The 12,988-nt window shown below is 38.8% G+C and overlaps 1 protein-coding gene, 1 long non-coding RNA gene and 1 other non-coding gene across 5 annotated transcripts in view; 1 reads left to right on the plus strand and 2 right to left on the minus strand.

Annotated features, from left to right (window-relative positions):
- Nucleotides 1–6: 6 nt before the first annotated feature.
- The window catches only part of LOC103354658 (uncharacterized), a 31,203-nt gene continuing 18,221 nt past the window's right edge, over nucleotides 7–12,988 (minus strand). For 2 of the 3 annotated variants that reach the window (XM_008278103.1, XM_008278102.1), the window contains 3 exons: nucleotides 1,254–1,459; nucleotides 980–1,097; nucleotides 7–605 (listed from right to left, as the gene is read on the minus strand). In XM_008278103.1, the coding sequence (XP_008276325.1) occupies nucleotides 408–605; nucleotides 980–1,097; nucleotides 1,254–1,459 (522 nt within the window). In that variant the 3' untranslated portion in view covers nucleotides 7–407. Of the gene's footprint in view, nucleotides 606–979; nucleotides 1,098–1,253; nucleotides 1,465–12,988 lie in introns of all 3 variants that reach the window. The other variant, XM_008278101.1, reaches the window with a different exon arrangement.
- On the plus strand, nucleotides 2,492–2,564 carry trnav-cac (transfer RNA valine (anticodon CAC)). Its single transcript has one exon. It is a non-coding gene; the product is annotated as a tRNA-Val (tRNA).
- On the minus strand, nucleotides 4,076–5,513 carry LOC103354657 (uncharacterized). Its single transcript, XR_520055.1, has 2 exons — nucleotides 5,472–5,513; nucleotides 4,076–5,097 (listed from the first exon to the last, which is right to left on the minus strand). It is a non-coding gene; the product is annotated as an uncharacterized LOC103354657 (long non-coding RNA).

Raw genomic sequence — 12,988 nt, forward strand, 5'->3', positions numbered from 1 at the left:
ATAAAAGCATGGGAGACTGCCAGGAAGGTGTGGCCTGCCAGACAGACAGTCTTTTGACCACAACTCACATCCAAGACCCCATTCATCCTGAGTTTATCTGTAACATCATAAGCCTTTTTGTTTCTGAGCTTTAAAGAAATGTAATGTTATAATAAATAGCTCCTTATTTTCAAACATTTTTGCTGTGGGCATTGTTTTCTTTCCCTTTTTTGAGTGTGTCGAGTCAGTTTTTTTCCAAAATAATCCAGAGCTTGTACAACGTGACTAAAAATGTGCCCAAAATGTATTTTAAAAAAACCCCAAACAAACAAAAAAAGTAAAAAATGACTTGAAACTTTTAGTGAATGACTAAAAACTTTTAAAAAAAAGAAATTTTAAAATGCTGGCAATCATGAAGTCAGTACGACTCAGTGAGTTGCAGCTGTAACACCCGTGAAATGCTGCTCTAGTGAACACTCCTCCTCCAGTGGGGAGTCACAGTCCGGCCACCAAAGTTTAACCTGGTCTTTAGCTTCCTCGAAACTATCGATAATCCCGATTGCTGGTTTGTCTTCATCGCAGAACTTGAGGTTCTTTCTCAGTTGATCAGCATCAAACTCCAGTGTCTGAAAAAGAAAAAGAACAGAAAAAAAACAAGCAACAATTTTCATGTTTATAAAATATGACCAATGGAAATTGTTCGCACAAGTGAAGGTGAAACGAAGAGTCGATGTACAGAAAACTTAACACAAAGATACCGAACAGTTCATGATTCCAGTCAATCAAATGAACTTTTCTTTTCGATGATTCCAACGCCTTCTGATGTAATTGGACAAAACGGAGGTTGCACATAAAAGGGACATTTTTCAAAAAGGAAGGACATTTTTTTTTTTTTTTTTTTTTTTTTTAATAAAAACTTTTTTGAAAACTGAGGATGTTTTTTCGAAACATTAAACATTAAAGGCTTCAGTTGTTTATAGAGAATAAGAAGTGAAGATACCTGTTTGTCCACATGCAGGGCGATGGCGACGTTATCCCAAATATAAAACTCTGTTTCTGGCCAAGGAAGCATCTCAACGTCCATCTGGTTTATTTCATTTCTTTCCACCAGCTTATACCTGACAGGAAAGCCAAATAGCAACAACAACAGTATAATCAACTACACAAATCAGGTGAAGACATTTTCACACAGTTGATAGATCCTTCTACTATTGGTGTTCTGGTTTTGGCTCTTTTGGTTCAGCCCATTGCATTTATCTGTTTGTAGGTCTTACCCGTGTGTCTTACTTATGGCGTACGGCCTCCAGATGAAGCGGCCATCTTTGTAAACACAGACGGCGTTCGGGTCGTCAGTCAGCAGAGGATACTTGGAGAAGCGCTCCTGATTGGCTGGACTGTGGACCAACACAGTGTGCTGGACTTCCTGTTTGTACAGGACAGTTTCATACACCCGCATGACCGGCTGATCCCCGGAACAAAACTGAAACAACACCAGATGTTTTACTGGAGGACTCTGACCTCACTGTACAAGAAGGACTCATTCATCAGAGTCTCTGTAAATGTACCAACAACAACACAGATTATCATCACTGATGGCAGATTAGCACTCATCACAGGACAGATGACATTTTGTGTTTTTTGTAGTTATTTTGTGTCTTTTTATCTTGAGTAATGTTTGAATGTATTATTTTGTAAAAGACATTGGTAGCCCAGCGTTGACACACACGCCATGCCCAGATACTGGTACATAGTGTACCTCTTGCTGTAGCTGTTTTGCACTGATAAGTCACCACATCCTCCCTATGAGGTGACCGCAGCAGCTACAGCACACGACAACAAACAAAGGAAAAGTACTAACAGCCGGAGAGTGGTAAATATTAGTAGGGGGGGATCTCTTTACAGGGCGCGGTTGCTGAGGATTGGATGAATCGTGTACCAAGAAATATCAGCATCTGTGCAACTACGAAGGGAGAGCTAAGTCTAAACCACGGTTTCTCCTCAACCATGTAACCATTCACATTGCACCATTCGAATTAAATGTTTGTGTTCACTAGCCAATCACACTGCACTCTACTGTATAAGATTTTTATGCTCACTTGAAATTCCTACTGCCTGTGATTTTCTGAACCAGTGCTGGATACTTGATCAAGTGATAGACTGGTGACCTGTCCAGGTGTCCCCTGCCTTCACCCTGAGTCAGCTGGGATAGACTCCAGCCCCCCATGACCCTAGTGAGGATTAAGCGNACGATTTAGTTGGCAGATTTGTGAAAAATCTCATAAAATGCCTTTACTATATCAAGTTACTTGGATTTAAGAGTGAAGTTTTGCTTGTTTTGCCTAAAAACATTAATTTGCTTTTTCAAAATATGAGCCACAGTATTGAAGTCTTTTATACAGTCTATGAGTCTAACTCTGCGTGACGACAGTAAGAAAAAATAAGTTCAAACCTACCCACATGAGAACATGACCACCCAGTTCTCTCATGTCCCTGAATGCATCACCAGTCGTCAGTTTCCGTAGTGTAGTGGTTATCACGTTCGCCTCACACGCGAAAGGTCCCCGGTTCGAAACCGGGCGGAAACATTCTTTATTCTGAAATGACGGTTCAAAATGTGAAGTGAGACAATGTACATTTTAAATTATTGTTTCCAACGTTCGTTCATCGGAGTATGACAAAAGTCTAAGTTTGTGTCTAATGTTATTTCTTCCAGACCTCAGCTCCAGATCAGACGTGCTACAGTATCTCAGCTTCAAACTGTCCTGGAAGCAGTGAGAAGATAAGAAAACATAAACGTTTATTAATCCTAAATTCTTGTATCACATACTGCTCAGAAAAAAACCCCCAAATAACACACGAAATGCAGCCTCGAAGCAGAAAGCAATAATATGGAAGTGCATACATGACTGAAATAAATGAGAAGGTAAAATAAGTCCAGAATAGAAAATTAAAAAAAAAAAAAAATAAATGCTGGCAGTTATGCTGAGGTACTATCAAACAAAAACAATAAAATAATGAAAGAAAATATTACACCTGAAAAATTACGTTTAAAAAAATTAAATACTAAAATGAGATGTTGCACATTAAAAATGCATCATAAACAAATTACACAGTGAAAACAGGTCATTGTGCTGCAATAACACTTCACTATCGACCAACTTTTTTAATGTCAATACTAATCCAATCGATACAGATAGCATGATTGATTGATTGATTGATTGATTGATTGATTGATTGATTGATTGATTGATCGAGAGACACGCTTTTACTACATAGCAGTAAAACAGAAGGCCTCCATCTTACATGTTGACTTGCAGACAAAACACTGTTAACGTACCAACCTGACTGAAAAGCAGAATTATCCCACCTGCTAAAAATGCTACAATCCAAAGTGGTGAAACAGCGCCCCCTGCTAGTGGCCAAAAATATACCACATAGACGGTTTTAAAAGCACATTTTAAATGGCTCCAAGTGACTTTTCTGACTTGTTCACGTCAGCGATTTGCTTTTTCAGATCTTTGCTGAGCTCCAGAAACTCTACCACTGTAGTTTTTGTGGCTGAGTCTAAAAATGGGATCAAATCTTAATTAATTTAATTTAATTTAATTTAATTTAATTTAATTTAATTTAATTTAATAGGAGTCATCAGTTGTAGTCAACCGTAATCACTCACAAGAAAGAGGCCACTGAGAAAATTTGATTAACAAAACTTTCATTCAGCGTCCGGAAGGTTAAGAGAGAGAAATTCTGAACCTTGTACATAAATGTGTCCAAATGTGGATTTTTATTATTGCTAAAGAACTTTAAATGCAAACATTTTTTATTTTATTTTTTTATTAAAATGAATTGGTTTAAATACTTTGTACAACCTAACAGACTGTACTATCAGCTAAATAAATATATTTAAATTGAAACTGCTCCAGAATGGATGCTTTTATTGAGTAATATTAGAATTATTGTAAAGCTAATAGTAATATTTCCCTGGAAGTACAAAACTTTTTTACACAAGAGAGCAGCTAAAGCGCTCTGTGTTTTCTGTTGTTCAAAAGAAAAGTCTTATGAGCACTTCTTGTTACAAAAATGAAATGAAAATGGATTTGATTAAATTAGCTTCAACTTTATTGTCATTGCACACAGTACAAGTATTACGACAGCAATTTAACCAGAAGTGCAAAAGAAGAAGAAAAAAGTGCATCACTGGCAGTGTTAGCATACGGCCTCCAGTGTATAAACAGAGTGGTACAAACACCACGAAGCATTACATGTAAAAGCTGTAGATAACATACATTAATAGAAAGCTGGACAAATGCACATATAAAGGTGCCGATAGTGGTGCAGGCTGTAGAAACAATGTGAGATATATGCAGTACATATACAGGCTGAATGGTACGAACAGTGGATCAGAGATCTGATGGAACATGCACATTGTAGGAGCCAGAATGATTGTTTTCCTTCTTTATTAATTTCTGTTCTTCTTGAGTTAACCCCATCGAGTGGCTGAAGGATGGGGATAAAAGCATGGGAGACTGCCAGGAAGGTGTGGCCTTCCAGACAGAGACAGTCTTTTGACCACAACTCACATCCAAGACCCCATTCATCCTGAGTTTATCTGTAACATCATCAGCCTTTTTGTTTCTGAGCTTTAAAGAAATTTAATGTTATAATAAATAGCTCCTTATTTTCAAACATTTTTGCTGTGGACATTGTTTTCTTTCCCTTTTTTGAGTGTGTCGAGTCAGTTTTTTCCAAAATAATCCAAAGCTTGTCCAACGTGACTAAAAATGTGCCCAAAATGTATTTTTAAAAAACCCCACACAAACAAAAAAAGTAAAAAATGACTTGAAACTTTTAGTGAATGACTAAAAACTTAAAAAAAAAAAAGAAATTTTAAAATGCTGGCGATCATGAAGTCAGTACGACTCAGTGAGTTGCAGCTGTAACACCTGTGAAACGCTACTTTAGTGAACACTCCTTCTGCAGTGGGGAGTCACAGTCCGGCCACAAACTCTCAACCTGGTCTTTAGCTTCCTCGAAACTATCGAAAGTCCCGATTGCTGGTGTGCCTTGAGGGCAGAACTTGAGGTTCTTTCTCAGCTGATCAGCATCAAACATCAGCATCTGAAAAAGAAAAAGAACAGAAAAAAAACAAGCAACAATTTTCATGTTTATAAAATATGACCAATGGAAATTGTTTGCACAAGTGAAGGTGAAACGAAGAGTCGATGTACAGAAAACTTAACACAAAGATACCGAACAGTTCATGATTCCAGTCAATCAAATGAACTTTTCTTTTCGATGATTCCAACGCCTTCTGATGTAATTGGACAAAACGGAGGTTGCACATAAAAGGGACATTTTTCAAAAAGGAAGGACATTTTTTTTTTTTTTTTTTTTTTTTTTAATAAAAACTTTTTTGAAAACTGAGGATGTTTTTTCGAAACATTAAACATTAAAGGCTTCAGTTGTTTATAGAGAATAAGAAGTGAAGATACCTGTTTGTCCACATGCAGGGCGATGGCGACGTTATCCCAAATNCACAGACTTGCTACTTCATCAGTCTGCAGGTTCTTGATGGGTTTAAGTCAGGACTTTGGGGAACCAATGCTAAAACCTTTATTCCAGCTTGATTTAACTATTTCTTTACCACATTTGATGTGTGTTTGGCTCAATTGCTTGTTGAAACACCCAACTGCCTCCAAGATCCAACGTTCTGACTGATGTTTTAGGTTTTCCTGAAGACTATGAAGGTAATCCTCCTTCTTCATTGTTCCATTTTCTTTGTGTAACGCTCCACTTCTACCAGCAGCAAAACAGCCCTAGATGACAATAGTGCCACCACCATGCTCACTGGGGCCAAAAAGCTTAATTTTTGTTTCATCTGACCACAGAACTTTATTTGAGAAGGCTTTTTCTTTGTCCATGTGATCAGCAGCAAACTTCAGTGGAGCTTCAAGGCTCTGCTTCTAGAGGAAGAACTTCCTTCTTCATGCAGCCTTTCAGCTCATGTTGATGTAAAACACTGTGGAGACTGACAGCCAGTGGCGGTTCGAGACAAAAGTGTACGTAGGGAACAGCAAAGGTTCCACACATCAACTGAGAGGGGTAACTTTGTGCAATTATCACAATAAACAAAATAACAATAGAGTAAAATATATAGTGTATATTGTATATATTACTAATACAACAATACATATATAGTTAGCCCACAACCACTGCTGCACCACTGACCCTGTTACACATACATCTCATTTAATGAGTAACGTTAACCGTCTATACTTAGCACGAGTGAATACCGCTAATTACTTTAGTCACTGTTGGTCCTATAAAACAGTCCTGCACTATGTCGTGTCCTCGCGGAGGTGGTGACGTCATCAAGTACGCTGATGTTCCAATTGCACATTAACCACGAGTCCGGATATGTCCAGGAGACGGCACCAAGAGCAGAGTCCAGCTACAGTTTAGGTGCGTCACTCTAAGTAATCGCATAGAGCAGAGAGCCATTTTGTCATTGTTAGAAAGTGATCAGTTTATTGCTCAGTCAGCACAGGGGCCTACAGGGCCACTGGCCCCAGAAGGCCCCTGTGTAGAACCGCCACTGCTGACAGCTGTGTTCCAGCAGCTTCTAATTCTTTCAGAGCCTCTGTTTGGTGATTCTTGGTTGATTCTTGATCATCCTGACCAATCGTCTCTCAGCAGCAGGTGATAGTTTGTGTTTTCTTCCTGATCGTTGCAGTGACACAACCGTACCATGAACTTTGTACTCACAAACAAAAGGTTTGCACAGATGATTTTGGGATTTATAGCTGCTTTGAAAAGGTTACAAGTGGTTTTCTGACTTGTTCAAGTCAGTGATTTGCTTTTTCAGATGTTTGCTGAGACCCTCAGACTTTGCCATTGTTGTGTTTGTGGTGGAGTCTAAAAAGTGACTCAAGTGGGTCCCACTTAAATTGCCTCAGAGGAGTCACCAGCTGTCGTCAATCATAATCACTCACAAGAAGGTTTGAGAGCAGATTTTGCCATATTTCCAGAAGACCTTTATTGAATCTATGAAAGAACCAAAATATACGACTGTTTTTGTGATGTGTTTCCATCACAGAAAATTCAGAGAAGTCATTGGAAACTCAAGACTGCTATGATATACACTGTCTTTACAAGTGTACGGACACTTTTGTTCACGACTGTATTAGTGGCTGCTGGTGAAAATGTTTGGTGGGGGGGTGATATAAGTAGATTTTTTTTTTTTCGGCTTGTGGAAAGATCTGCTTGAACTGATGTAATTAAAACCAGCTCAGTGTAAAGCGTAATATGAGTAACATCAGGGACAACTATTTACAGGAATACAAATGTTCTGCCTTTGGAGGAAAAACCTTCAGCAAACTNGTACCAACCTGACTGAAAAGCAGAATTATCCCACCTGCTAAAAATGCTACAATCCAAAGTGGTGAAACAGCGCCCCCTGCTAGTGGCCAAAAATATACCACATAGACGGTTTTAAAAGCACATTTTAAATGGCTCCAAGTGACTTTTCTGACTTGTTCACGTCAGCGATTTGCTTTTTCAGATCTTTGCTGAGCTCCAGAAACTCTACCACTGTAGTTTTTGTGGCTGAGTCTAAAAATGGGATCAAATCTTAATTAATTTAATTTAATTTAATTTAATTTAATTTAATTTAATTTAATTTAATAGGAGTCATCAGTTGTAGTCAACCGTAATCACTCACAAGAAAGAGGCCACTGAGAAAATTTGATTAACAAAACTTTCATTCAGCGTCCGGAAGGTTAAGAGAGAGAAATTCTGAACCTTGTACATAAATGTGTCCAAATGTGGATTTTTATTATTGCTAAAGAACTTTAAATGCAAACATTTTTTATTTTATTTTTTTATTAAAATGAATTGGTTTAAATACTTTGTACAACCTAACAGACTGTACTATCAGCTAAATAAATATATTTAAATTGAAACTGCTCCAGAATGGATGCTTTTATTGAGTAATATTAGAATTATTGTAAAGCTAATAGTAATATTTCCCTGGAAGTACAAAACTTTTTTACACAAGAGAGCAGCTAAAGCGCTTTGTGTTTTCTGTTGTTCAAAAGAAAAGTCTTATGAGCACTTCTTGTTACAAAAATGAAATGAAAATGGATTTGATTAAATTAGGTTCAACTTTATTGTCATTGCACAGAGTACAAGTGACAACAATTTAACCAGAAGTGCAATACAAGAAGAAAAAAGTGCATCACTGGCAGTGTTAGCATACGGCCTCCAGTGTATAAACAGAGTGGTACAAACACCACGAAGCATTACATGTCAAAGCTGTAGATAACATAAATTAATAGAAAGCTGGACAAATGCACATATAAAGGTACCGATAGTGGTGCAGGCTGTAGAAACAATGTGAGATATATGCAGTACATATACAGGCTGAATGGTACGAACAGTGGTCAGAGATCTGATGGAACATGCACATTGTAGGAGCCAGAATGATTGTTTTCCTTCGTTATTAATTTCTGTTCTTCTTGAGTGAACCCCATCGAGTGGCTGAAGGATGGGAATAAAAGCATTGAAGACTGCCAGGAAGGTGTGGCCTTCCAGACAGACAGTCTTTTGACCACAACTCACATCCAAGGCCCCATTCATCCTGAGTTTATCTGTAACATCATAAGCCTTTTTGTTTCTGAGCTTTAAAGAAATTTAATGTTATAATAAATAGCGCCTTATTTTCAAACATTTTTGCTGTGGACATTGTTTTCTTTCCCTTTTTTGAGTGTGTCGAGTCAGTTTTTTTCCAAAATAATCCAGAGCTTGTCCAACGTGACTAAAAATGTGCCCAAAATGTATTTTTAAAAAAAACCCAAACAAACAATAAAAGTAAAAAATGACTTGAAAGTTTCAGTGAATGACTAAAAACTTTTTTAAAAAAAAGAAACTTAAAAACACTGGCGATCATGAAGTCAGTACGACTCAGTGAGTTGCAGCTGTAACACCTGTGAAATGCTGCTCTAGTGAACACTCCTCCTCCAGTGGGGAGTCACAGTCTGGCCACAAAAGTTTAACCTGGTCTTTAGCTTCCTCGAAACTATCGAAAGTCCCGATTGCTGGTGTGCCTTCATCGCAGAACTTGAGGTTCTTTCTCAGCTGATCAGCATCAAACTCCAGTGTCTGAAAAAGAAAAAGAACAGAAAAAAAACAAGCAACAATTTTCATGTTTATAAAATATGACCAATGGAAATTGTTCGCACAAGTGAAGGTGAAACGAAGAGTCGATGTACAGAAAACTTAACACAAAGATACCGAACAGTTCATGATTCCAGTCACTCAAATGAACTTTTCTTTTCGATGATTCCAACGCCTTCTGATGTAATTGGACAAAACGGATGTTGCACATAAAAGGGACATTTTTCAAAACACAGACATTTTTTCATAAAAGCTTTTTTGAAAACTCAGGATGTGTTTTTGAAACATTAAACATTAAAGGCTTCAGTTGTTTATAGAGAATAAGCAGTGACTGACAAGATTTCTATGCTCACTTGAAACTCCTGCTGCCTGTGATTTTCTGAACCAGTGCTGGATACTTGATCAAGTACATTTTTACACTGCAGAATAAACAGCATTAAACGAGAGAAGTTGTTTGTCGTCTATATTCTACAATTCTGCAATTTCATTTGGCAGACGCTTTTATCTAAAGCAACGTACATCTGAGAGCAGATACAACACAAGCAAGGATCTAGTCAGGAGAAAACAACCTGGATAAGTGCCATAGAACAAGTTCAAGTGTGACACGGCGTTGATGCCAATAGCAGGCTGCATGGGAGGTAGCAGGACTTTTTTTGGTTTTTGGTTTTTGTTTTTCGTGTGTTTGTTTCGGGCTGTCAGGTGCAAAGGTGTGAAGGTTGAAGAGCTGGGTCTTTAGTCTTTTTTTCTCGTTGTGGTTTTGTATGCAAGTGTCAGGGTTTTGAATTTGATGCGGGCAGCAACTGGAAGCCCATGAAGCGATCTGAACAGTGGGGTGACGTGCTGTTTTTGGCTGGTTGAAAACCAGACGTGCTGCTGCGTTCTGGATCATCTGCAGAGGTTTGACCGTGGATGCGGGGAGGCCTGCCACTAAGGAGTTGCAGTCGTCAATGCATGATATTATTAGAGCTTGTGCCAGGAGTTGTGCTGCATGTTCAGACAAGAAAGGTCTGATCTTCCTGATGTTGTACAGAGCGAATCGACACGACCGAGCAACAGAGGCCACATGAACCTTGAAGGTTAGTTGGTCATCAATCGTGACACCCAAGTTTTGACCTATATCAAAACACGAACACGCCTCAACAGTAAGTAATGTCTGCCTCTACATTCATAACTTGTAAACGTTTACGTATTTTCTTTAATGGCCCTGTGATAGACTGGTGACCTGTCCAGGGTGTCCCCTGCCTTCACCCTGAGTCAGCTGGGATAGACTCCAGCCCCTCATGACCCTAGCGAAGATTATAAGCGGTGTATAGATGATGGATGGATGCTCTTTAAAGTTGTTGTGTCTTTTGTTGTTACTTTGTGTCTCTTTGTCTTTATTTTGTAGTTATTTGTGTCTATTTGTAATCTTTTTGTTTCTATTTGTGGTTACTTTGTGTTTTGTGGTCATTTTGTTNGATTGGATGAATCGTGTACCAAGAAATATCAGCATCTGTGCAACTACGAAGGGAGAGCTAAGTCTAAACCACGGTTTCTCCTCAACCATGTAACCATTCACATTGCACCATTCGAATTAAATGTTTGTGTTCACTAGCCAATCACACTGCACTCTACTGTATAAGATTTTTATGCTCACTTGAAATTCCTGCTGCCTGTGATTTTCTGAACCAGTGCTGGATACTTGATCAAGTGATAGACTGGTGACCTGTCCAGGTGTCCCCTGCCTTCACCCTGAGTCAGCTGGGATAGACTCCAGCCCCCCATGACCCTAGTGAGGATTAAGCGATGTATAGATAATGGATGGATTTTCTTTAATGGAGAACTGAAGCTATAAATACAGTCGTGAACAAAGGTTTTCATCCACTTGTAGAGACCATGTGTATCATGGTAGTCTTGAGTTTCCGATGACTCCTGTAACTCAGAATTTTCTGTGATGGAAACATTGAAACACATGCGTCACCAAACAAAACAATGATGCATCTTGTTGTTGTTGTTTTGTTTTTTTTTTTGAGATTTTTGAAGGTCTTTTGGAAATCAGACCAAATCTGCTGGGTCAAAAATATAGGTACAAAAATGTTCATATTTGTTGAAACGTCCTTTTGCCATTTTCACCTCAGCTAGACACTTGTGGTAGCCGTCTAGAAGCTTGTGGTTGTTTCTTTGATCACTGATCTTGACAGAATTGGTGCAGTTCAACTACATTCGTTGTCTTTCTGGCACAGACTTGCTACTTCATCAGTCTGCAGGTTCTTGATGGGTTTAAGTCAGGACTTTGGGGAACCAATGCTAAAACCTTTATTCCAGCTTGATTTAACTATTTCTTTACCACATTTGATGTGTGTTTGGCTCATTGTCTTGTTGAAACACCCAACTGCCTCCAAGATCCAACGTTCTGACTGATGTTTTAGGTTTTCCTGAAGACTATGAAGATAATCCTCCTTCTTCATTGTTCCATTTTCTTTGTGTAACGCTCCACTTCCACTGGCAGCAAAACAGCCCCAGATGACAATAGTGCCACCACCATGCTTGATGGTAGGTCACTGGGGCCAAATAGCTTAATTTTTGTTTCATCTGACCACAGAACTTTACTTGAGAAGGCTTTTTCTTTGTCCATGTGATCAGCAGCAAACTTCAGTGGAGCCTTAAGGTTGTGTTTCTAGAGGAAGAACTTCCTTCTTCATGCAGCCTTTCAGCTCATGTTGATGTAAAACACTGTGGAGACTGACAGAAGGCCCCTGTGTAGAACCGCCACTGCTGACAGCTGTGTTCCAGCAGCTTCTAATTCTTTCAGAGCCTCTGTTGGTGATTCTCGGTTGATTCTTGATCATCCTGACCAATCGTCTCTCAGCAGCAGGTGATAGTTTGTGTTTTCTTCCTGATCGTTGCAGTGACACAACCGTACCATGAACTTTGTACTCACAAACAAAAGGTTTGCACAGATGATTTTGGGATTTATAGCTGCTTTGAAAAGGTTACAAGTGGTTTTCTGACTTGTTCAAGTCAGTGATTTGCTTTTTCAGATGTTTGCTGAGACCCTCAGACTTTGCCATTGTTGTGTTTGTGGTGGAGTCTAAAAAGTGACTCAAGTGGGTCCCACTTAAATTGCCTCAGAGGAGTCACCAGCTGTCGTCAATCATAATCACTCACAAGAAGGTTTGAGAGCAGATTTTGCCATATTTCCAGAAGACCTTTATTGAATCTATGAAAGAACCAAAATATACGACTGTTTTTGTGATGTGTTTCCATCACAGAAAATTCAGAGAAGTCATTGGAAACTCAAGACTGCTATGATATACACTGTCTTTACAAGTGTACGGACACTTTTGTTCACGACTGTATTAGTGGCTGCTGGTGAAAATGTTTGGTGGGGGGGTGATATAAGTAGATTTTTTTTTTTTCGGCTTGTGGAAAGATCTGCTTGAACTGATGTAATTAAAATCAGCTCAGTGTAAAGCGTAATATGAGTAACATCAGGGACAACTATTTACAGGAATACAAATGTTCTGCCTTTGGAGGAAAACCTTCAGCAAACTTTCATCAGCATTTACAGGATCTGTACAAACTCAAAACACACAACATCAATAATGGAAAAACAAACAAACCACTATTCAGGGCTCCAGACGAACTTTTCACTGGTAGCACCAGTACGACCCACTTTCTCATTTTGTTGCATCTCCCATCTGGTCAAAGGCAAAACATCTGAACATTTTCTTATCGATAGACACTATGATTTACTGATGCTCCCTAAACGCCCCACATAGCAGGCTGTGAGAGCTGCTGTTTGGTGGCTGTGGTGTGCTCTGACAGGTGTGTGACCAAAAATGACTTTAAAAAT

The sequence above is a fragment of the Stegastes partitus genome, unplaced genomic scaffold (assembly GCF_000690725.1).
Source record: "Stegastes partitus isolate 25-593 unplaced genomic scaffold, Stegastes_partitus-1.0.2 Scaffold115, whole genome shotgun sequence".
NCBI classification, from domain to species: domain Eukaryota; kingdom Metazoa; phylum Chordata; class Actinopteri; family Pomacentridae; genus Stegastes; species Stegastes partitus.